At 34.7% G+C, this 26,310-nt stretch overlaps 1 protein-coding gene across 1 annotated transcript in view; it reads right to left on the bottom strand.

Annotated features, from left to right (window-relative positions):
• The window catches only part of LOC123522924 (S phase cyclin A-associated protein in the endoplasmic reticulum-like), an 89,141-nt gene that overhangs the window by 8,057 nt on the left and 54,774 nt on the right, over positions 1-26,310 (bottom strand). The window contains exons 26-29 of the mRNA XM_045300456.2: positions 17,167-17,313; positions 9,830-10,067; positions 9,196-9,345; positions 2,408-2,599 (exon numbers count right to left, since the gene is read on the bottom strand). Coding sequence (XP_045156391.2) covers positions 2,408-2,599; positions 9,196-9,345; positions 9,830-10,067; positions 17,167-17,313 — 727 coding nt within the window. The remainder of the gene's footprint in view (positions 1-2,407; positions 2,600-9,195; positions 9,346-9,829; positions 10,068-17,166; positions 17,314-26,310) is intronic.

Below are 26,310 nucleotides of genomic sequence, written 5' to 3'. Positions count from 1 at the left end.
AGCAAAAGACAAACTAGCAGGCAATATCTTTTTTTTTTTGTTAAATCCCCATAAATCCCTATAGTATTAAAAACTATTACATCAATTTTCCAAGTCAAATCATCTTTATTTAACAGCTTGGCATTTAAAACGAATTTTAATTGATTTTTGTCTTTGCATATCAACTTCAACCACTATTCAAATACCCTAAGGAAAAATAAAACATTTAACCCTGCACAAAAAAAGTTAAACACACCCAATTAGCAACGGGAAAAAAAATTACCAATTTTTCCGAGTAAATGCTTTTGTTGAATGCATAACGGTTAAATGTTAACTTAAATGTAATTTGATATTTATTCACGACTTGAGCCGATTGTTGTTTAAACTGCTATTTGAAGTCGTAAATCAGTGTAAATAAACAGCGTTTTACTACGCGAGTCAAGTGTATTTCTGTACCCATTGAGGGTACATCAATCTCCTAACAATTAGTGTGACAATGGAACTCTATTCACCGATGAAATCAAATAAAACACGGAGATGCAACAATAGATAGAATGGGCTACAAATACAAAACCGCCAGGAAAATGTGTTTATTTTCCGGACGTTGGATGGAACCGAGCTATTCAATGATAAATTTGATAAGAAGGACAAAAAAGATAAGCCATATTTCAATAATGTCTCTTGAATATCTCTAAACTTCACGTCCCCTCATTCAATATTTGTTCGTCGACTATGATTTATACTCATAAAGTCAGAAACAAATTGATTGTAAACTACGGATCAGGTTTTTATCCACGTATAACAATCAAGATGAAATAGCCTCGTGTAATTTAAGCTACGTTGTCGTTCCGATTGTAAAAGCTATTTTCTCACAATAAATTGATTCCATAGAAATAATAATCACACTGCAAAACAGTTATTAATTTGCAAATTGCTTTTTCCCTGCAAGAAGTTATTAAATATCATTTGAGAACGAACTTTTAGCAGATATACAGCAATTTCAAAATTACACTGTATCATTATCAAAACAATTATCAAAGTCAAAAAGCATAATCTTTTGACTTTTGTCTTGGACAATTAACCCTTAAATGGAATTAGAATTGAAACAATCATAACTGTATCTGCATCAAAGAATAACTTTCACACTTTAAAGATTGTGTTAAAAAGAAAATCCTCAGCTAATGGTTTAACCTTCAGGCACAGAAATACTCATTTGTAGTAAAACTAAAGTGCATACCATGAACTACAAAGCCCTTTAATGGAAGCTGACTAATTTTCACAACTGCATAAAAGTACATTGTGTATATACAATATTTTACTATATATACAATATGTTATAACAAAATGTTTGGCTTAAAATTTGCATATATAATAACCAACCTACAGTTGTAGATGGCTTGTAACAGCTTTAAATATAAAAAGTATTTAATTTCGATTTTGATAACATTTCATTTTGAAATTGGTGTGAAAAAAAGGAGAAAAAAAATAGGAGGAAAAAATGGGAAGTAAATTAAAGGGAAGTAATTCTGAAGAAAATATTCCAATAATTTTTTTTAACTGGATCCATGACACACAAGCTTATAATAAAATATTTACAGATGTGACAGGAAAAGATCAATGTTGACTTTTGACCTTCAAGTGTGACCTTGATCTTTAAGCTAGTGGTTTAGGTATTATGCATGACAAGTAGTGTTATTATGGAGAACATTTCTATTAAGGAATATTAAAATCTCTTCATTGATGACAAAGTAATGGTCAGGTCAGGAAAAAAACTCTAACATCCTTTAACCTCCACACTTGATCTTGAACTTTCAGCTAAGGCCCTGAGTTTGCGCAATACAAGTTGTCTCATTATGGGGAACATCAGTGCAAAAAAGTATTAAAATTCCTTGATGGATGACAGAGTTATGGAAAGGAAAAACAAACCTACTGAACTTTGATCTCCAGAAGTGACCTTGACCCTTGACCTTTGACCTCTGAGCTTTAAGGAATCAGAGTGTTGCACATCACATATTGTTTCATTATGGGGAATACTTGTGTAGTTACAGGTATATCAAAATCCCAGGATATAGAGTTATGGACTGAACAGGAAAAAAACAACCCCTACTGACCTTCAACCTGGGACCCTGACCTTAAACTTTGAGTTAGGGATATTGGTTTTGAGCATGGCACATTGTCTCACTCTGGGGAAAATTTATGCTGCTCTATCCAAACGTCAGGGATTTACCCACCACTGGGTTGGCGAAATCAACTTCTCATATCATACTCATTTTTTCTAGGATGCAGTCTTGAAAGTGGTTCAAATAAACTTTAAGTTTTAATTAAGTAAATTAAATTTAATTAAGTATAAATATTATAAATTTAAACAATTTTGCAAAATCTGGTAAATAAAGTATTACCGGTACTTTCTTCAATTATTTCCACTTACCTCAATAAAATTAGACAGCAGGACACAACTCAGTTCCTGTTCAAGGATTTCCCTGTTGGCTTGGTTGTTATAGCAACAGGAGATCAAGGTTGGGAATAATATATTGACGAGTCGAGGATCCGAGAAATACTGGAATGGGAGGGAACACATCTGTTGTAGAACTGTTGGTGGCTGACCTGACTGTATCACAACCTGTGCGGAGAAAAGACATGGAAAAATAGAGTAAAAGCTCTGGTAATAAAAAGAAAATACAGTCAAACTTTGTTCACTGGAATTTGGATAATTCTAACACCACCCTTTGCTGGAACTCATTGTCGTCTCCCTGCAAATTTCCTATGTAATGTATATTGTTCAATGGCTTGAACTTAAGATGACTCGGAACAAATCTTGCTGATCCTGTCGAGTTCAAGAGAATAAAGTTTGACTGTACCTCCATACAAAGACTGATATTTTCTTTCACATTTGAAAACCTGTTATAGTTACCGGTAATTAGACTCTTTTGTCTTCTTATTGGTGTTTGCTCTAGAGGATGCACATCAGGCCAACTTTGGTAAAATTCTGACAAGTAGTTTCAGAGAAGACGATATTTCAGGAAAAATGCTGATGCCAATGGATGGAAGACAGATACAGGGTGATCACAAAAACTCACCAAAATGCTCTGGTGAGCTAAAAATCCAAGTAAATTCACCTTTTGAGGACAACAACCTCTTTACAACAAACAAATTTTCATCTTCCATTGCCATTTGTTCGAGAGTTTACACTATTCAGGCACATGACAAACTGAATATTTTCTCCAACAGATGCTAAACTAAGAGTAAATCTGAACTTAAAGAGTTTTTCTCCAATCTGATCCTTGTGGGCAAGTTGGTCATAATTTATGGGGAGAAAGATTGTGCTGAAAAGTAATCTGAGACTATGTTTAATTAACCTGTTTTATGTATCTAAAATTGCATTGACAAAAACTGAAAAACAATTTTGAAACAAATTCTGATAAATAAAATTTTAGTTTTATTGTTGACAAGGATTATCTCACTATCAGCTATAAATAGGATATGAATCTGTATGTATATTCATCTCTTCATCTTCATTCAATCTTTGACCTGTTCCATCAAAATATTTCATATATAGTAGAATCCCTCTAAACCCTGTCAGCCTCTGGACAATAGGGAAAGTTCAGTTGTGATGAGTTTAAATTTTGAGCAATTGTTTTTAATAAGAGGAACCCATTTTGGGCAAAATAAATGCTCAGGTTTGATGGGTTATTTTCAATACAAAGAAATCTGATTCTAGGCCAAAAAAACCTTTTCAGATCTGAGGGGTTATTTTCAGTATTTAGAAACTCATTCTAGGCTAAGATACTTGTTCAGGTTTGAAGGGTAAAATTTCAGTATGCAGAACTTATTCTGGTACAAGATAATTGTTCAGGTTGTAGGGGTTTCTGCTTTTTCACAAGTTTAGAGGGTTATACTAAACTTATTTTATTCATCCTATTAAATAAACTGACCTTTGCTAATCTGATTTCATCAGGACAGAGTAACAAAAGAAAAAGGTTCTGTCAGTTTCATTTGGCCTGAAAGAAAACTGTTACACAAATGTTTGTCTTCAGTTAAATAAAGTCATGAATGCGGATGTGCCAATCAAATATATTGCTGGCTTCAAATTAATTAGAAACTTTCAGCGATCACCAATGCGAAAACCACAGGACGTAATAAGAACATTTGTTGCATCTTGACGTATCAATAAGATCTTGAACATTTTCTCACCTCATTAGAGCCAAGTTGAAAACAACAATGGGAAATGAACTCAACGTCTGACGCAGACCCTTTATACTGACAGTATTCTCAAGTATTAAGAAAAAAATTAAATCAAATCCAATCAAATGCTTCAATGAAAGTTCATCCAAAATCTGATTTAAAATGCAGAAGAAGGGGATTATTGACTGTTTTCATATTCTTGACTCAATTAAATATAAAAAAAAAAGCAATACCAACATTAATTGCTTAATCACTCAATAATCCATGACTACTCTTCAACAGCCACAAAAGTTATACTCAAAATTCAGATCACATATTCAAAACTCAAAATTCTGTGAGGCTGATACCAATCGGACCAGTGGCAAGGCTTCCATTGGTTGATTTTGAGCTCACTCGTGAAAATAACCAATCAAAAGGCTGCATTCTGGGTGTGACCATGGCTTGAATTTGAAATTAAATCTATGTAGCTCACTTAACATTAAAATATTTGAAGGCCATCTTTAAAGATACTTCCTCACGGAAGAAACTGTTTAAAAGTTGCTAATTTACTAAGTGCAGAATGAAACTCATGTTACATTGTTTATGTACGAGAAATCAATTTAGCGCTTGTTTGAATATAAAGACATATACAGTATATCATTACGATGTAATCGGTATTAAAATAGGCTTTTAGAAGATATTAAATATTACACCCGAGGGAGCCATTTACCACTTTTGAAACAGAGTATTTCTTTGTAAAAATGTAGTGACAGATTGAAATCTCAAATTAATCAGTAATATTTTACATGACTAAAACTGCGAGTCCAGGGATTACTACAAATTACCGATCCTACATACACTGATGGCTCGGTGCGATATATAGTTGTAATTCATAAATGCTGAAATGATGTTGATACAACTGTTATAAACTGAGGCTGGTTTAAGTGGAAATGAAATGAGATAATCAAGTTAAAAGGACACGCCTTTAGATTTATGTCATTTCTTTAAGAAATTTAGAAAGGAGTTATATTTGTTTGTTGTGTGGTGTGGGGCGTGGGCGTATCCTGAGACTGGTAAAGGTTGCTGAATTTAAATCTCCTGGCCCTCATTAATACGGGTTTTGAATCTCACTTGAGGTATAGAATTCTTCATATGAGGAAACCATCCAGCTGGTTTACGGATGGTCAGTGGTTCTACCCAGGTTCCCACCCATGCCTGAAACAATACCAGTGGGGAGACATGGGGTCTTCCACCACTGAAAAAAGGTTGCCCTATGACCTGAACTGTGTCAGTGAGACTCTAAACCTTCATAAAAATATTTGTTTGTAAACTGTCAATAATCAAAAGCTGTATAATGGCAGCTGGCTAGACTATTTGAACCCGTTGCGTTTAATACTGGCTTACAGCTTACATACAAAAGCTTTAACAATTTTTTTTAAAGAAGTTGAAAAAGGAACAAAATTTTGCTAAAATATAAGCCAGAAATATTAAACTTGCTGCAGTGAGGTCATCCAATGATGCCAAAGACATGCTGAAGTAATTCCTTTGAAACATGCTTACATGCAAACTGATATGAAATTTCAATGTTAATAAGAGCTGTCTGTAAGACAGCATGCTTGACTTTCCTCAGTGCTTGACTCTGAATTAAAGCTTTGCCAGTAAAATCTTTATAAAACTTTAACTAAAAAAATCTAAGCTAAAAAGGGACATAACTCTGTCAAAATTCAAATCTGAGTTATGAGGATTGTTTCTCCTGGTGTAGACTTTGATAGTAAATAACTACTTTAAGTTTCAAGTCAAAAGCTTTGATAGTGATAGAGATATCTGACAAGTGATCAAAAACTTTAACCAACGGCAACACCAGCATCGTGGCGAGTGCAATAGCTCTAATTTTTATTTGAAAAGTTGACCTAAAAATGATCAATTTGACATAATTTAATTTTGTGGGCTGAAAATTTCATGGTTTTGTTTGAAACAGCTATTTCCTTGGGGTACGATTTTTTGGATTTTGACCTTTGAGCATTAAATGAAAGGGAATTTTGCTTGTTTGTTGGAATTATATTTCATGAATTAATCATGAAAGCAATAAAAATAAGTCTACAATTTGAAAAACTTTACAAGCCCCATTTCACTTTGACGGGAATCAAAACACTACTTTTATTTTGTGGGGTAATAAACACTGTATAAATCAACGAATTCTCTTAATATTTTTTCAATTTCATCGAAAATCATAAAATATATTTTATGACTGTATTGATGCAATTCGAGTAATTAATCACAAGGTACGCAATCTGATAACATCATTTGCTACTTGTGTGAAAATCCGAGACTTAATTTTCATTATATTTATTCAAATATAAAGGATTTATCTGAATACTTCTGTGGTAGGATAAAGATCAGTGTCAGGGTCTATAAAATTTGATTTTGGAGACCAGTCTAAATCTCCAAGCATCTGATTGGTTGATTCGGAGTTCAGTTCTGAAATTGACCAATGGCAAGGTTGCATTTCGAGACTGGTCTCCAAACTCGGTCTTTAATCTCATTTTATGCTGTGACATGATCAACATCATTATCATTACAATCAAACATTACTTTATCAAAAATCATCCTTGGGGCAGGTCAAAAAATTAATGATCTTTATTTGTAATGGGCTCTTTTTGTAGATGGTCTTAAAATGCACTGCAAATGTTAAAATCGAAAAAAAATTGAAAAATGAAACAAGATTAGTGGTCTTTAGAGCCAGGTGGTTTCTGTTCAAATGTAGTCTTTAAGACAGGTTTGACTGGACCTTTAAAAGAAACTCCTCTGTTTTGTGCTGGTAAAAATATCACACGAGTTCACCTGATCAGCTGTATCAAGTAAGTAAATATTTTATCATTGTGACATATGCATAACATAATATATATATGATATAATTATATAACAATATTTCAGACATATCAAAAAGCACCCGGCCCGGTCACCAATGAATGAAATAAGTATAATACATGTATAATGTGCTGTGAAGTAACCAACAACAGTATTTCTTCACCCGATAACTTTTCAACAACTACCTGTTTTTGTTTTTGGTCACACTGATATAATTAAAATCATATGGAGACTCTTCCAGCATTTAATAGTGATGGGAATCTCCAGTTTCCCCTCCAGGTATTACTTCATCACAATCCGGCACCAAGGAGAACCACAAACCTCTCTTTAAGTCAACTGGATGGCTTCCTCACATGAAGAATTCTACACACCAAGCAAGGTTTCGCACCCATTTCAGTGTAAGGCAAGTGATTTGAAGTCAGCGACCTTAACCACTACGTCACAAAGGCCCGAACCTACCTGTTTATCTGTACTGCACACTGAAGTAGCTTGAACACAGTCTTATTTTCATCAAAAACTTTTCGAGAAGGCCAACCTATTATCTGTACTGTGCACTGCCAAGTAACTTACACACAATATTTCCTAATAAAGTAACTCTTCTAAAAATTCAAATGATTACCTGTATTGCAAACTTTGAAGTAACCTACACACAGTATTACTTCAAGCTTACCTCATTATCTGTATTGCGCACACTACAGTAACCTACATAAAGTATTACTTCATGAAGTAACTCAAAAAGAAGCAGGGGTAACAATAATTAAGAAATAATAAATATGTGCCTATATTTTATCAGTTAATAAAATATGGGCAGGAGTTTGGATGCGTAATAATTAATTCACGAGTGCGTAGCACGAGTGATTTAATATTCGCATCCGAACGACTGCCCATATTTTATTAACTGATAAAACTATTGGAACACATTTATTATTTCAATTCTAACCATGCAAATTCTTGCTGGCCATATCCATATGCTATTATAAAAACTTCCCCACGAATGGGAAGCGTTGCATAAAAACGGAATTTTCCGATATTCAGCAAATTTTAATTAAAGTATTAAGTAGTTACTGCTGTAAAAATGTTATTTTCAATAACATCTAAGGTCGGATATAGAAATCTGAAGTAAATACTTCATTTAAGGTTTATATATGCAGTTTCTAAAAATAGTGCATGTCACCTAAATGATGGCACTGAAACATACACGCATGCCAGAACATTGCGGTGGCATATAAACACCAAACTCCTACGCAGTGATCTCCCTTGCCGCTTTGCTCAATCACTGTGTAGGAGTTTGTATAAACACGTTAACACTTGAGTCTGAAAGACTGGAACATGAATTATAATTTATTTACTGTCAAAGTAGAATCTAGTTGACATTTGTGGTGCCTACAATGCAGAAATTGTAAACTAAACATACCACCAGACATAGATGCACTGGTGTTGAAGTTGAAACTTTCCCGGCTGAAACATTTTTCTTACGGTAAAAATATAAACAAATAAATTCATCAGTTAGAAATTGTTTGTTTCAGAAAATTTGATGAATACTTTTTATAACTACTACATAGCACTGAAAAAGTCGAGTATTTAGTCGGTATATAACAGAAGCAGAGTAGAATCTCACAGTCATGTTACAATCGTAGGGTGGAATGGAAGAGCTATATTTTATCGTGGATTCATGTATAGGCGATTTTGCTATATGTTTATATAGCAACTGCTGCGGATCGTGTTAGAATACCTAATAAAGTAACTCTTCAAAAAATTCAAATGAATATCTGTATTGCAAACTTTGAAGTAACTTATACACAGTATTACTCCAAGCTTACCTGATTATCTGTATTGCACACACTACAGTAACCTACATAATTACTTCATGAAATAACTCAAAAAGAATCAGGGGCCTCCCTGGCCTAGAGGTTTAGGTGACGAATTGGTTAAAGCTGTTGACTTCAAATCACTTGCCCGTCGCCAATGTGGGTTTAAGCCTCACTCGGGTGTTAAATTCTTCATGTGAGGAAGCTATCAAGCAGCTTACAGAAGGCTGGTGGTTCTACCCAGGGGCCCACTTGTGATGAAATAATGCACTGAGGGGTACATTGGGTCTTCCTCCACAATCAAAGATGCAAAGTCATCTATGATTATATTTGTGCAAGGTCTAACCCAACAAAACAAACAAATCTTAAACAACCTTACCTGATTATCTGTATTGCGCACAGTGAAGTAACCTACACACAATATTACTTCATGAAGTAACTCTTCTGCATTATGGTGTGAACAATACCAGATGAGGTAGCTAGCAATATGACGAAACTCTAGCGACATCCCTTCTTGACCCAATGTGCTCTGAAAAACAACAAACTAACTTAATGAAAATACAATCCATCATGAACATGTATGAAATAAACAACATGTGGTCATGTTGAATGTTTCGCAGAATAAATTGGACCTAGGTCCCATACTCTTCCAATTTCGGAGACTTGGCCTTTTAAATCTGTTTGATTTATGTTCATATCTAAAACTCAGGAAACATTAGAAAATAATCTATTCAAAAGGTATATTTGCTAAATAAAAAATTACTTAATGTGTAAATGACATACAGACAGTCAAATGGCAGCATGTGATTCTTCCTTTAGGATCAGCACAGGCCAAGACCACAGATGTGGAGGTACATTTTGGTCTGCACTGTTCCCTATTCAGTCAGAAAATTTTCAGTGAACTCCCCTTTGAATAACAAATGGTACTGCCCAAACTAATTACTAGACCAGTCCATTTTAGAAATTTAGCAGGGTAAAGGTTAACGATGTCAATCACGCTGCAATTAACAAACCTGCATCATGTCTAGGTCTAATGTTGCCATGTGGTTCAACATTCTGAGCCCGGTGGTGGCGACACCTAGGGTATGCTGCGGAAACTCGGGTGGGGCAACGTCACCTCTACTTGGTGTCCCAGAATGCAGCAACATTCCGTACAACAGAGAGACTATCCCAACAAGTTCCGTCACTTCAAAGGTTGATATGAGCTGTGTTGGGTCTTCTAATTTCTTTTTCTCGAATATAGAGGATTTTCTGATATATAAAAGCCAAATGAGTTCACTGAATGAGGTGTTAGTTACATGAGGTTAACAACTCTACATAACATTTTGTGAAAAAAAATATTTAATTTGGACTTGATATGTATAACTAAATTGTAATCCCAGGTTTATGTAAAGTTTCAATCCAATGCACGCATATATTTAAGCAATCTGACTTAAGTACATCTCCTATTACGCTAAGCATAGGATCTGACAACGAGCTACTGATAGCCTCGTTCTGACGACCCTTCCGCTAGCCAATCAAAATCTAACTTACAACATTCTGCAAGCTTTAAAAAGCCTTGGTTTTTAATATCTACAATTTTTATGTCGAAAGATGTCAGATAGCCGGTTAGCTCAGTCGGTAGTGCACTTGTTCTGTAAGCGAGAGGTCCCGGGTTCAAGCCCTGGATTGACTGCAAATTTTTCTTACTCTTTGACATTCAACAAGTTGTCTGATTGGTTCAAATAAAAATAGATTTGCGAAAATAAAAATAGTAATATTAGAAATTCAAAATATACAGAAGACGAATGTGAATGGGTCGTTCTCAGATCTTCATTTAGAAGATCAAGTACTTTAGTCAGATTGATATTTAAGTTTCATTTCTGGACATTTTTTAAGTGCCAAAATGGAACTTCTTTTGTCAAAACAAGATCAGTTACCGGACCTGCTATACATACTTGACACATAATCCCTAAACTTATTTTGAAGTACCAGTATAGAGTAGTATCTTAATTGACTTCAGAGATGTTGAAAGAAAGCAACAACCCTGCCAAATCTGCTATGCCAAAAAGGAGAATAATGCAGGCAAAGTTATGGAAACTGATACATAAACTTACATTATGATTTCAAATGTTTAAGTTAAGTTTCAATCAAATGCAGAAACTGGTTTCAAAAATACTGAGTAAGTGGATTCCATAAGAAATAAAATTAATAACAGTCAAATTTAGTGATATCCAACCTATAACATACAATTTCTAATACCATACTATTTTGGGTACCTATAATGTCTTTAGTTCTTTTGATATCACAACCCTTAATAGGAAATTAAATACAGGATATTAAATTTTTCAAAGCTTTGATGAATCTAATGTCTATTTCCTCAACTTTTAAAAACCTTTTTCACTTCCATTAGTCTCTACTAGCATAAAGCAAATGAAATCAATCAAGCAATTTGCCAATATAAAATTATGAACCATATGGGCAAAAATCTCGCTAACTGCTAGACAAACCCTACTCCTTTTGCCTGAGGCAATATTGTCCCTCATTCTTGATTTTACAAACAATAGAAGCTTTTGTTCCTCTCGGAACACCAATCCATTATCTTATTTGTCGTAAACAATTTGTATCATCACAATTCTTTACCAGACGTCCTGCAAATTTTTACGAAACCCTAGAATCCTGCTTTTATTAAGTTAGCAACATTTTGATGCGGTTTCCGCGAAAAGCACAGAAAACTTCAAATTTTTATCATCAGTTCTAACGCTACTACTTTCTCTCGGTAATAAGTAAATTACCAAGACCCCTTGGAGAATTCTGTGTTGACAATTTAATTGTATGGCTTTTATATTTCAGGCAGTAATTTCTTGTTTCCACAACAATCCCACATGCACTTCATCCTCGACCATATTATAACATAAAACACAAAAACCACAATAAAAACTAATCAACAAATTGATTTGTAATCATGGAGCATGCTTTATTCTATTTGCTGTATGACTATCCACCATAAATATAACAATAGGGGACATAGCTGACCCCTAATAAATCATACCACCCACGGCAGAAATGAAAATACTGCGGCCCGACCTTTGACCACATACAGACAACCTAATTAAACAAAATGGTCTCTATGTGACTTCAAAGGTCACTTCTTCAAATAACATGTCGGCCTTTTAAGCAATAGTTTTGACAGGTTTTTAGTAGGTTCATATGTTCATAATATATTATACTATATAATAATTATGAAAAACATTTTTTTGTACAGAAAAATCACACATATACATATATGTAAACAGAGATTAATTTTAACTAGGTAAAAATGTTCAAAATGCTCAAGAAGAATCTTCATCAAATTTTATGGTTCTTCTGATATATTTGTGTTATGTTTTTGCGAAATAGAGAGACTAAAAAAAAAATGAAAATGTGTAATTCAAAATCTTCTACATTAAAATTTGTTGATTAAAATCTTTAATTCTGCCATAAAATTGCATTTGTCAGCGTAACCATTCAATACCCAAAACATTTCTATAACAGATCATAAAATAATACCCTCCCCACCCCCCACCAATCACACAATATTAACACAACAGAAATAAACACCTATGGGAAGATTTATTGTCATTTTCATGAGATTTTACTGTCATATAATAATACTAATAAACCGTAAAACACAAAAAAATGATTAATTCCAAATACGGTAATTCTGTAATAACTATAAAATATAAAACGGCCATCAAAGTCATTACACAAAAAATCCAACTCCGTCATTCTTAATGCAAATCAGTTAATGCAATAATCATTTGTCATCAAATAAAGGCGAACAGATGTTTAAATCATGAACATCATATTCATTTCACGATCATAACTGCCCATTTTCACCCACCGAAACCCGTTAGGTGTTTCGTTCCCTGCGTTTGCTTTGTTTATTGCAAGAAGACACCATTACCGAAGGTGGTAATATTTTCACACTGATGACTATCAAAGGAGAATATTGTTAGGACAGAGGGGGCTGGGATTTGTAATAGAATTTAGGTGACGAAAAACCTTTACATAAAAATTATCTCTTAATTACAAATACTAATATGAAAGTTTTGTCTTTTATACTTAAACTTAAAATCAGGGTTAAAGTGTGAAATACAAAATATGGTCAAGATTTTATACTTGTGAAAAATGTCTTATGTAGAATTTATGTAAATTTCAATAAGCACATGATGTGCTATCAAAATAAAGAAAACTGCAATTTTGACAAAATTTACACAAACATGTAACCATGCACATTTACATGCAGAAAAACACTTTAATTATGTGTCTACTGGAACATTTTAGCAGGCACTGATTTTAAATTGAGGTCTACATGAAGTTTGTGCTTCCTCTAATATCAAGCCTCCATTATCACGATTATTACTACATAATACAATTAAATCTGCCTTAAGGGTGACCTGTGTTTAGCAATCACTTGTCTTAAGGAGCTAGTCAGCTAGCTTCCTAAAATTCGCTTCTTTTTTCTAAATTCAACCTGTCTTAAGCAGCCTGACCAAGTAGCTCCCTTGATTGACTGCTCAATACAGGTCTGAATATAAACTTAAATGTTCCTAATAAACTCTTTAATATGAAATTTTCTTTTTTTCAAACTTGACTTGCAGCAAAGTCAGTAGTTTCAAACAAGTGGATGTAAGTACGTTTTCAGTATATGACAGATCAAGGTCACTATGGAACCCAGCTTCAAAACTGATTCCTGATCAGTAAATGGTAAATCCTAGAGCCTGCAGAACCTGCTTTCAAAAAGGTCCCCGGTCAGCAATCAACGTTTCAGCCTGCAGGAGTAAAATTTCAGCAGTCAATAGTCTGTATTTTTAAGTGAAAATAAATATATTTTGAAGGTGTTTATAGTATTTGAAAACAGACGTCATAATTATCTAAGTTCTAAAATGACAAAGATAAACATTTACATTATCTTTAAACTTCTAAGCCTGCTGGTTGCAAGTGATTTTGCTCTTGCAACCAGTGCAGACCAAGATCAGCCAGCATTTCCAGGCTGATCGTGATCTGCACTGTTTGCTATTCAGTCAGTAAATTTTTCAGTCCATTTTAGGAATTTAGCACGGTAAGGGTTAATCATAACATAATGCCAATCCATAATACAGGAAGATTTATTTTCTGTCATTTCTTTTTCTATCAATAGCTCTTTTTTTTTATTTATATTATATACCCTTCTCATATGCGCTCATTTGATTGGTCGAAAGAGGTGCATGGGCGGGTCCATAAAAAGTGATACTGACCCGCAAAAGTGATAATGATTCTTGTGATATCACTTTTTCTTATATGTATGAAATATAGGCCAGTCAAATGAGTGCATTTGAGAAGAGCATAATTATAATATAACATATAATATAACAATTCAATATAGACATATGTTTCGGTCAATATATGTTTTTATGGACCTGTAAAAATTATATCGACTGGGGACGCGTAAAAACACATATTGACCGAAACATATGTCTATAATTGCATAATAATATTGCTGATCAGTGCAAAGATAATATATCTCTTTCCCTTTTTTTGTGAAAATATACCAAAAACAAAATATTCTGTTTGTTTCATAGTAAAATCATTTATGGTTCTAATACTGTCTTTCAACAGTATTTCAGTATTTCATCATTAAGCAGTTAACCTCATCAGTGTTTCTGAATTCCGAACCAGTACTAACCCTGTTCTACACAATTAACTGCCAACTTCTCTGCATGAAACAATAAACTCAAGGTGGAAGACAAATGTTTTCAGACACAAATTGTCTTCTATCAAATTGTCACAAAGAACATATTCCTTGCTGAGGGATCATACTCATGACCCTAAAATGAATAGATCAGTGCTCTCCCTACTGAACTATGCCGACATGCAAAAACAATTCTGACAGAATATAAATGAGCCGTGCCATGAGAAAACCAACATAGTGGGTTTGCGACCAGCATGGATCCAGACCAGCCTGCGCATCCGCGCAGTCTGGTCAGGATCCATGCTATTCGCTAACGGTTTCTCTAATTGCAGTAGGCTTAAAAAGCGAACAGCATGGATCCTGACCAGACTGCGCGGATGCGCAGGCTGGTCTGGATCCATGCTGGTCGCAAACCCACTATGTTCGTTTTCTCATGGCGCGGCTCAAATATATAACTGTTATATATGACAAGAGCAGTTTCAAGCTCTAACATAATATGCAGTTCAGTTCAAAATCCGATCCATTTTTAATGCGTTATTTTTAAAAAAAAAAAAATTTTGACGCGACAGAACTCTGTCTCCTTAAGCAGCCTGTAAAGATAACTGAAGATTAAAGTGAGACAATAAAATATTAATTTACGATTTTTTCATAATTGTTTATTCACAAACAAGAAACTTCATGGAACAGGCTACTTTCCGAGTTTCATATGACATCTGGTGTTGACAAGCGATAGGTCTGAAGATAAGTTAGCCGTGAAATTACGAGATTCAATTTAGAAATTAATATTGATGGCTCTGAGTTCGTCAATTATTTAATACGGAAGATAACTACAAACTTTTAGCTCCAACACTTCTCTGATGAAATATGATTTTTTAATGAGATATTATGTTGCAACTCTCAATCTCCCACAAGCTTTTGCTAAATTCTCTGTAATGTACTTCTTAAAATAGAGAAAATACAATGCAATAAAAATACAAAAACAGTTACATCATAAAATGTCTTATCTGGACTCCTTGCAAAAAATAGTTACAAATATCAAGTTATTTGACATTTTCATTTTTTCCCAAAATAATTTCTATTTTTTCAAATAAACTGAAACAGTTTTCAGCATTTGAACTTTTCAAACTAAATCTTTTTAAATGTTACTGTATTTTCACCGAAAATGTTATAAAAAATATTGGCAAAATCATAGTTTATTACATCCTGAAAATTATTATATAATTTCACATCACAGAATGTTTCTGTTTATTTTAGTATATAAATTTTGGAAAGACCCACTATATACTGATGAACAAACAAGAGCACCGCAATGCGGAGCAATATACGCCTGAAGGTATGACCTTTGACCCCTTAGTGTGACCTTGACATTGAAGTGAGCCATCCGAAACATGCGCTTTGCACATCATCGCAATATGGTGAACATTTGTGCAAAGTTTCTTTATAATCGTTCATGCAGTTCAAGATTTAAAGAGTGGACACGAAACAAAGTCATATGACCTTTGACCCCTAAGTGTGACCTTGAAGCGAGCCATCAAAAACATGTGCTCTGCATGTCGTCTCGATGTGGTGAACGTTTGTGTCAAGTGTCTTTTCTCTGACTATATTCTGATGTGAAAATACACATAAAATCCAGTCTTCACTCAATGACCTGTTAAAACAACTTCTATTTGGATCATATTTTAGCTGTTTTATCTTGATTTATTGTATTTATTCTTTTAACTTTTGATAAACAACCATACTTTCTACATTTCTAAAATAAGAAGCTGCGTTAAAAAAACGCTTGATGCCCCCGGTGGCATCCTTGTCGATACAAAGCAACCTAAGTCCAAAATGAGGTCAAGTTCAAGGTCAAACTGAGGTCAGGTGATGTCTGAAGATGAGGAATGGTCACAGGTTACATCTGCATTAGTATCAAGTCATTCTAGTAAGGGGTATTGATGCTAGACCAAACGGTCCCATTTGGTTAACCTCGTACGGACGGATGGACGAACGGACAGACATACGACCGAAATGAAAGAGGGGGCCTTTTCTTTTGTTATTTTCTTTTGTTTGAATAGGGGGCCCTGGCTCTTTATTCTATTGTTAACAGATTGAAGCCATTGTTCTCTTTTGTTCTCTTTACTGTTAGATGGCCCTCTCTTTCATTTCAGTCGCCCAGACGAAGGGACGACAGACAAAACAATCACTATAAGCCTCCTGCATCAGTAGATGCCGTGGGCATAAAAAATTGAAATATATCTGGAGGGCCTCAGAATAATCTAATCATGAAAATCATGCACATATCTTTACACTGGGGAACTATTTCTTTTGATCGGGGAGGGGAGGCAGGAACACAAATCCAGGACCTATACTTTGTTTGTTTTAGGTTTAACGCTGTATTCAGTTATGTAATGGCGGGTGGTTAACCTAATCAGTGTTCCTGAATTCTGTACCATTACAAACCTGTTCTCTGCAAGTAACTGCCAACTTCCCCCACATGAATCAGAGGTGGAGGACGAACGATTACAGACACAATGTCTTTTATCAAATTGTCATGTAGGACATATGGACTGCCCGAGGATTGAACTCACAGCCCCGTCATCCGTAGATCAGTGCTCTCCCTACTGAGCTAAGTGGGCGGGTCCAGGAACTATATATTATATAGAAAACTGATCTTACCGTACAGACAGGAATTTTGTGAGAGCAACAAGAAGTCCTAGGCAATTTTGTATAAACTCAGCAGCTTCCTTGTCATCGTCTATTGAACCCTGAACCAGCCGCAAATACTGTGTCAACTTGTCCACTATACCCACACTGATTATATAGCTGAAATTATACAAAATTCATACTGTAAGAATACTGATTTACAAATTTAAAATGTCTGTTTCATCAGTACAGTTGAACCTGCCTTAAACAGCCACCTGTATTAAAGTGGCATTGATAGCATCTAACTGCACATAGTATGTTTTTGGTGAGTGTTTTATTAAAGCAATTTTCGGTTGCTGTGTATTTAACCCTTACCCTGCTAAATTTCTTTATTGAACTTGTCCATCTTTTAATTTTGACAGTACCATTAGCTGCACACCAAAAAGATACTCACTGAATGTCAGACAGTGCAGATCATAATCAGACTGCACAGATGTGCAGGCTGATCAAGATCTACACTGGTCGCAAAGGCAGAATAAATTGTGTTCAGCATGATAAGGGTTTAAACTCCTTTGATGATCAATCTATAAAGGCAGACAAGATACTTTGAAATTCTTACTTAAATCTACCTGCTCATAGTTGGAGTGAAATTTTTCAGTGTGGCTATTTCCACAATATTTTTCATAAAATGTATATATGACACTGAAAACTGATAAAGTGAAAATTAGTTCTGTAAGACAGCATGCTTGACTTTTCTCAGTGCTAGACTCTAAATTAGAGCTTTGCAAGTAAAAGGGGCATAAATCTGTCAAAATTCTAATCAGATTGTGGGGATTGTAACTTATGGGGTAGTCTTTGATAGTAAAGAATTATTTTAAGCTTTAATAGAAACAGAGATATTGGACGTTATATAAAACTTTAACAAAAAAATTCTAAGTTATAAAGGGGCATAACTCAGTCAAAATTCAATCAGAGTTATGGGGATTGTTTCTCCTGTTGAAGACTGTGATAGTAAATAACTATTTCAAGTTTTAAGTCAAAAGCTTTGATAGTAACAGAGATATTTGACTTTATCAAAAACTTTGACCAACGCCGACGCTGACGCTGGTGCCGAATGCAATAGCTCCGCATTTTCTTAAAAAAATGGAGCTAAAATCTGGTGCGTCTACAGGGCCCTGGTGCCCCGACCCCCATACTGCATGCTCCCATCATGACTTCCAGTCACATATTTATGGTTATTTATTTGGATATCTTGTAAAAACCATATGTCAAGAAGTCTGTTCCACTTGTCACTTTAACAATACCCACACTATCGATTTCTATTGTTTTTACATATTTTGCTCTCTTGATTCGTAATGTTCACACATGGGCTGAGGCCATTAAATCATGAAAATTCATCACATAAAATCATCCCTGTTCCATGATGATGACACAACTTCTACACTAATTATTTGCCTTTATCACAATGGGTCATAAAATTTTCTCTATTTTAATTAAATAAATTGAGGTATTTTTTTTTTGCTACATACAACAAGGATGTTGAATCAGGGTGGTCTTCAACTGTAGTCTGTGATAGAACAAAATTACCAGGCACCGAAAACGCCGTTCAAAAAGCATCACTTCATACGTTTCTCTTTATTTTGCTGCCCCCCAAAAATTTCTCCAGACATCTTGTTTCTTTAGATTCAATTATGTTTTATTCAATAAAGACATCACCAACATATAAAAGGCAACTCATAAAATTCCCCACCATAAAAGGCAAAAAGCCTAAAGGTGTAAAATTTGCATTATCACTCCTAATATATGGGGGTTTATCTTTTTGAAATACGTTCCACAGTCTGTTGGCAGTTCGTCATTCAAATTATCGCGAAATAATATCTCAAAACGGCCCTGATTTAGCAATAAAATGTTTTTTGTTTTATGAACACGAGCACTACGTTTTGATCAATAAAGTCAGTCGTAAGTGAGAGATGGGACCGATATTTAAGTATGGTGGCATATAAACAGCAATAATCGTAAGATCATGTTACACAACCTGCCACTGAGTTGCTCTGATATTTGCTGAGGAACCAATCTCGACTTTATTCCTCACTCATTTACAGTCATAAAATGAATATTTTTATTTTCTACCAGATTAATTAGCATATTTTATCCATTTTCTTGCAATAAAATCAAACAAAGTCTGTCAGACAGAAAATATAATTTTTTTTACAAAACTTTATGTGCAACTAATAAAATTTGTATGCAAGTGATAGCGTTAAAAAATCAGAGACCGCTCAACAACACTTTGTTATACATCTTTAAAATGAATACCTTTCGGCACAGATGAATTATTTAACTGCCCCGTGTTCCATATCAAACTTCAAAATGCAAATAAATCGTTATCTAGAAATGCAACTGATAAATTTAATAATCCTGAGCATCGGAAATTTATCACCCATGCAATAACTTTGCAAGAGATTAAATTCTTAACTTTCTAAACTCATATATATCTGTAACCATCTCAGTGAATAAATTTTGTCTTTTTTTTATCCGTAATCTGTTACAGCTCTTTTTTCACGTATTACTTTTTTAACTGATTTTTTAAAATTTCTATTTCTGTGAGTGAAATATAGCATCTATTCACATACAGTGCAACTTCTCTCAAGATGAAACCACCGCCATGCAAGGTAGTGAAGAGGTAAGACCATGATTTACTTTGCCTTGACAATTAAGAATTGATTTAATTTGCACACGTGCTTGAGAGTGACATTAGTTTCTAAGACCCAAATTTAGGAGAAAGAGCACCGTTGCACCTCATTTTGATTATTATTGCAATTTGCTTACCATGTGAGTTCTGAATGAAGTAACTTTATCGCGAATTTATAAAAATCAGGGTTTGAAGAGTAATCCAGATGGACAAATGAAAGTCAAACCTTCGACCTTAATTGTGACCTTGACCTTGAACTGCATGGTGACTCATAATTCTGCACAAGTTTGATGAGGTGATCATTTTGACCCAAGTTTATAAAATCATTCAAGGGTTAGGATATAGAGGATACAGAAAGGCTCAAACCTTTGACCTAGCTGTGACCTTGACCTTGAGTGACATGCTGACTCATGAGTTCTTGGATGAGGTGATCATTTGACCCAAGTTTGATAAAATTCCTTCAAGGGGTTTAGGAGATAAGAGCGGACACAAAATGGAAGGCCAAACCTTTGACCTTAATTGTGACCTTGACCTTGAGCTACAGGTGACCATGATTCTGCACATCGTCTTGATGAGGTAATCATTTACCCAAGTTTATGAAAATCCTTCAAGGGTTTAGAAGATATAGAGCGGACACAAATGGAAGGCTCAAACCTTTGACCCTAAGTTGTGACCTTGACCTTGAGCCGCATGCTGACTCATGGGTTCTGCACATTGTCTTGATGAGGTGATCATTTGACCCAAGTTTTATAAAATTCCTTCAAGGGGTTTAGGAGATATAGAGCGGACACAAAATGGAAGGCGCAAACCTTTGACCTTGAGTTGTGACCTTGACCTTGAGCCGACAAGGCTGACCCATGGGTTCTGCACATCGTCTTGATGAGGTGATCATTGACCCAAGTTTCATGAAAATCCTTCAAGGAGTTTAGAAGATATAGAGCGGACACAAAATGGAAGGCTCAAAACCTTTGACCCTAAGTTGTGACCTTGACCTTGAGCCGGCATGGCTGACTCATGGGTTCTGCACATTGTCTTGATGAGGTGATCATTTGACCCAAGTTTTATAAAATTCCTTCAAGGGGTTTATGAGATATAGAGCGGACACAATATGGCAGGCTCAAACCTTTGACCTTGAGTTGTGACCTTGACCTTGAGCCGCATCGTCTTGATGAGGTGATCATTTGACCCAAGTTTCATGAAAATCCTTCAAGGGGTTAAGGAGATATGGACCGGACACGATTTTGTTACGGACGGAAGGACGGAAAGACGGAAGGACGGACAGACGCAGACCATTCCTATAATCCCTCCGCCACGGCGGGGGATTAACAAACAAACACAAAAACACCAATTTCTTTCCAAACCGAATTTTTAAAAAAATAACATGAAAACAACAGGTCCTACAGTATTAAGGTTAAATATTCTTATTTATTACAAAAACTGTACTTTATACATGTCCAATAACAGAATATATTTCACAACAGAATTCATCCTATAAAGTCCATCAGAGAGGACAGGTCAAGTCATTAATTTGAGAAAGGGGTTAAATTGGGCTAATGTTGCCTAGACAGGCTATTGCACTATCAATTAGAAACAGCGCAGGAAATGCTTGACTGGTTCATGATCTGGCATCCGTTGTAGCACTTCTTAGTGTAATACCAGTAAACCAGTCAAGATAAAAATGGTATTGCCATGCAAATGAAGGTTCTGTCTAATGACAATACTGACCCTATTGTGACATGTATAACGATAATATGGGAGATTTAACCATCTCGCCTGAAGATACTGTCACAACTACAGAATTATTTGTAAGCCCACCCGCTCAGTTCAATAGGGGAGAGGGCAGCTCTACAGATCCCAGCATCATGAGTTTGATCCTTGTGGAGGCAAAAGTTCTATGAATATTTGATAAAAGACATTGTGTCTGAAATCATTCATCCTTCACCTCTGATTCATGTGGGGGAAGTTGGCAGTTACTTGCAGAGAACTGGTTTGTATTGGTACAGAATCTAGCTATACTGGTCAGGTGAACTGCCCACCATTACTTTTCTGGAATACTAGTGAAAAATGGTGTTTAACCCAAAACAAACAAGAACAATTATCCATCAAAGAGATCACATTTTTTTTTATGACATATGCCAAGAAGTTGTGTGTGTGTGTGTGTGTGTGTGTGTGTGTGTGTGTCAGGTTTAACGTCTTTCTCAACAATTTTTCAGTCATATGAACGACGGTGCTCAGAAGTTGAGTCCCCTTGCCCATGACCTGGTGTATGAGTAAGGAATCTTAGCTGCCCCCTTATCTTGAAGATACAGACCTAACTCTTTATATACCTTCCCATTATTACATCTTGTGTAAAAGTTCACTGACCTGTTCAAAGTTAGAGCTGAGACAAAAAATATTTGGACAGACGTACATAACTAACATACAAACAGACAGTGCAATAACTTTATTTGATACAGCTCTTCTTGAGGTCACAAAAATATACAATTTTTCACAAAGCCTCCAAAACAAGGAAAAAATTAACAAAATTTGATATGTCCTCTTCACAAAGACCTTAAATATACATAAAATGTTGGAAATTTATTAAAAATATAGAAACTTAAACAGTATTTTTTAGTTTTGTGTAAGATCAAAAAATCTTTCAAAAATAAACGAAAATATATGCAAAAATAGCAGTAATGGTAGAAAACCTTTGATTACGTTTTGATCGATTTTTGTTGGTTTTTTATTTGTTTCGTTTATTCTTTGTTTATTTTTGTTTTGTTAAATTTTGTTGTTATTAATGGGTTTCTTTTTCATGAACAAAATCAGTAAAAAGTACAGCTGCCAACCAGTAGTGTAACAGTATCTAGGTGTCAGATACCACCTTTACATGAAACAGGGTATCGATTGATTTTTTTGAGGATACAATGACTTCAGATATATCATATTGCTATTCTTTCCCTTGATCGTTAATTTAAATTATTCAATACAGTTTTCCCCTGTACGTCTCAAAAAAAAACAAAAACAAACAAAAAAAAAACAACAGTTTCCATACATCTCCTGTCTGGTATTGCTTTACATTACAAGTTTTCAGTTTTTTTTTTCAAAAAAAAAAAAAAAAAAAAAAAAAAAAAAAATGCATGTTTTCAGTAATGTAAAGTCGGAAAAATAATGTTCCTATGTGGGAATACAGTAAGCACTTACTGAATGAGCTTTATGGTCAATGGTAAAAAGCTACTGCCAAAGGTCTGTGGTAACGACAGTCAATAGTTTTAACTATTGATCACCAAGCCTTTTAATAAGTATTTCATTTACATGACATTTGAAATAAATTTCAGTTAGACAGTTTCATTAGTTTTGACTTTAGACCAACAAAATATGGCATTGAACTTTAGCCTGGTCGTATGTATTTTCAACAAGCTCTGTCAAACTGGCAAAAATAGTGTTTAAAGATCATCTCTGAAAAGGCAAAATTTTGCATCTCATCTTCATTCAAAGGTCAAATTGCATTGCATATTAACTGTAAATGAAACAAGCTTTTAGAACCAAGTTGTCCCTGTCCAAAGGTGGTCAAAATAAAAATATTTCACAGTAGTTCAATTCAGCCAGCCTTACCAACCACCTATATTTAAGCAGCTATCTGCCTTAAGCAGTCAGTCAACTAATTTCCCAAACTGATCTTTCATCCTAGTTTCAACTTGCCTTACCCAGCCACCTGTTATACATAGCCTGACTGTGTCTTTCTCTTGGCTGGCTGCCTAACACAGGTTTGACTGTACATTTAATCCACTAGTATGGATGAATACAGGAACATGTCCTCTAACGGTAACAATAAACAACAAATATGGGAAGGTTTATGGGACCATTCTGTTCCAGCTCCAGAGTAATCAATATGGACACATTATATCTCAGACTCTCCAGAAACCAGAGCCGGGAGACTTTTATCTCCGAGATGAAATTTCATTAGTAAGAAACACGGATGAGGGGAGATATGCTTTTGACACTGGGCAGAGCACGGCACTGAGCTCCAAAGGCAGGTTCCCTGATATAGACAGATAGCCGTAAATCAAAATTGACAGCAAAATATGATAACATTATATTGGTTACGGGGTGAGTTTTCAAAAATCAATTTCTCGAAACATTTACGAACAATGATGGATGAACAATTAAACGGATGATTTAATGCTGAAATTGTACTTTTTTCTCTTTTTTTTTCTAGATCAATATGTAAATCACTTTTTTGCACTTTTTTTTAACATTACATGATTCATTCAGAGCTGTTAATTATAATTAAAGCACCTTGTTCATATATAAAGTAAAATGTTTAATTATACTTATTACACAACTGTAAGTTTTCAAAAAATATTTCCTTCATGGAAATAAGTCACAAATTTTTTAATTGGTTTGTTTTGTTTTTTTCTTTGTGAGAACAAATCGTGTGTTTTATAAAATGTATCCTGCCACCACTAAGAGATGTTAAATTGTAAAGTTTCATTTTACATTTTAATACCAATAAAAGTATTTTCTTAAGGTAATTCTGCACGTTTGATAAACTGGAAGTGATGGCGTAACGTCATTTTTCCAGAAAACGTACAATAAAGACTGGATTCGGCATACGGAAATAAAAATCATTTTATGAATTAATCACAACCTGTGAGTAAATTTATTACAATGGCACTGTTGCTATATTTCTAAAGTCAAAATAGGATATTAAAACATATCACACTTTAAATAATTCAAAATAATGTCTTAAAATTAGCGTGAAATGTCCTGTTTAACTTAATCATGGTCAAATATCTCAAAAATAACCACACAGACCAATATATTCTATTTACCAAATTATAGCCCATGTCTTCATTTACAACTGTAAGAAGTTTCATCAAAATCTACATTGTAGAAAAAATATTCGCGAAAATGTTATGAAAGTTATGGTTTTCCCACAGACTCCCATTATGAAATATTGCGTGAGGTCCCTATTTTTTAAATCAGTCTAGCCAAAAATCCAAGTACATGACCCTATCTTTTTTATTTGCTAAATTTTCTAGGTATATTCTGAAGATTTGAAAAATCAGAGTTTAATCAAATTCTACATTGTAGAAATAATTTTGATCCAAACGTGCAGAACTACCTTAATTTCCAAAATTTTTACATAAACCTTCAAGATTTTTAGATGACTTCCAAATTTCTCAGGTCTGAAACCATAACATCCCTCCCCATCCCATCCCTGCATCAACATTTCTGTAACCTCTGTTTTCTATGAAATCATTTTTTTTTCCAGGGCACTTTTAACTTTCATCATCAATCCACAAAATTAATACGTACCAAACAAGTTAAATTCCTTTTTTTATTAATTATTTGATAATTAAAATCCATCAAATCATGTTAGATCTATAAGGAAACTGCAGTTTTGGTCAAAACCAGAAAATCTTTTGTCAATACGACTAACCCTTATCATGCTGGACACGACTGATTCTGCCTTTGCGACCAGTGTAGATCATGATCAACCTGTACATCCATGCAGTCTGATCAAGATCTGCACTGTTCGCTATTCAGTCAGTATCTTTTTTGGTAATCACCCCTTTCAACAGTTAATGGTGCTTTCCAAATTGAAAGATGGACAAGTTCATTATAGAAATTTAGCAGTGTAAGGGCTAAGGTTGCAGATTGGACTTTTTTTTACCTATTACATATTCTCCATATGCAATATTGCTTTCTTCCGCCAATACTGAAAGCCATGTACTTGTATTATTTAACAGCTGTAAAATGTCGAAACAGCATACCAGAATATAAAACAAGACAAAACTACCAACTTTCATTACAGGCTCTCTGCCTTAACCCTTACCCTGCTTAATTTCTATAATGAACTTGTCTATCTTTCAACTGGGACAGTACCATTAACTGCTAAAAGGGCGCTTACCAAAATGATACTGACTAAATAGCGAACAGTGCAGATCATGATCAGTCTGCACTGATCATGATCTACACTGGTTGCAAAGGCTTTTTTGTTTTTTGTTAGGTTTTACATCACACCGACACAATTATAGGTCATATGGCAACTTTCCAGCTTTGATGGTGGAGGAAGACCTCAGGTGCCCCTCCGTGCACTATTTCATCATGAGCGGGCACCTGGGTAGAACCACCAAACTTCCGTAAGCCAGCTGGATGGCTTCCTCACATGAAGAATTCAACACCCCGAGTGAGGCTCAAACCCACAGCGGTGAGGGGCAAGCAATTTGAAGTCAGCAACCTTAACCACACGGCCACGGCCATAAAGGCAAAATCAATCATGTCCAGCATAATGGTTAAACTAGACTGTCTGATTCAGCTTTTCCTTTCCTTTTACCAGATTTTTCCTTCAGTGCAAGACTATACCATTAATATTATATATTATTATAAAGGACACTGAGGGTAGTAATAAGAACTTTTCAAACTTTCAAAATATCTTACCAGATTTGAATTTATTGTCAAAAAACTTTTTTAAAGGGAACTTCCCACAATAAATTTAGTCC

This window comes from Mercenaria mercenaria, chromosome 8 (assembly GCF_021730395.1).
Source record: "Mercenaria mercenaria strain notata chromosome 8, MADL_Memer_1, whole genome shotgun sequence".
NCBI lineage: Eukaryota > Metazoa > Mollusca > Bivalvia > Venerida > Veneridae > Mercenaria > Mercenaria mercenaria.
Note: the sequence above shows the minus strand (reverse complement) of the source record. Positions and strands in the feature narration are given on the sequence as shown.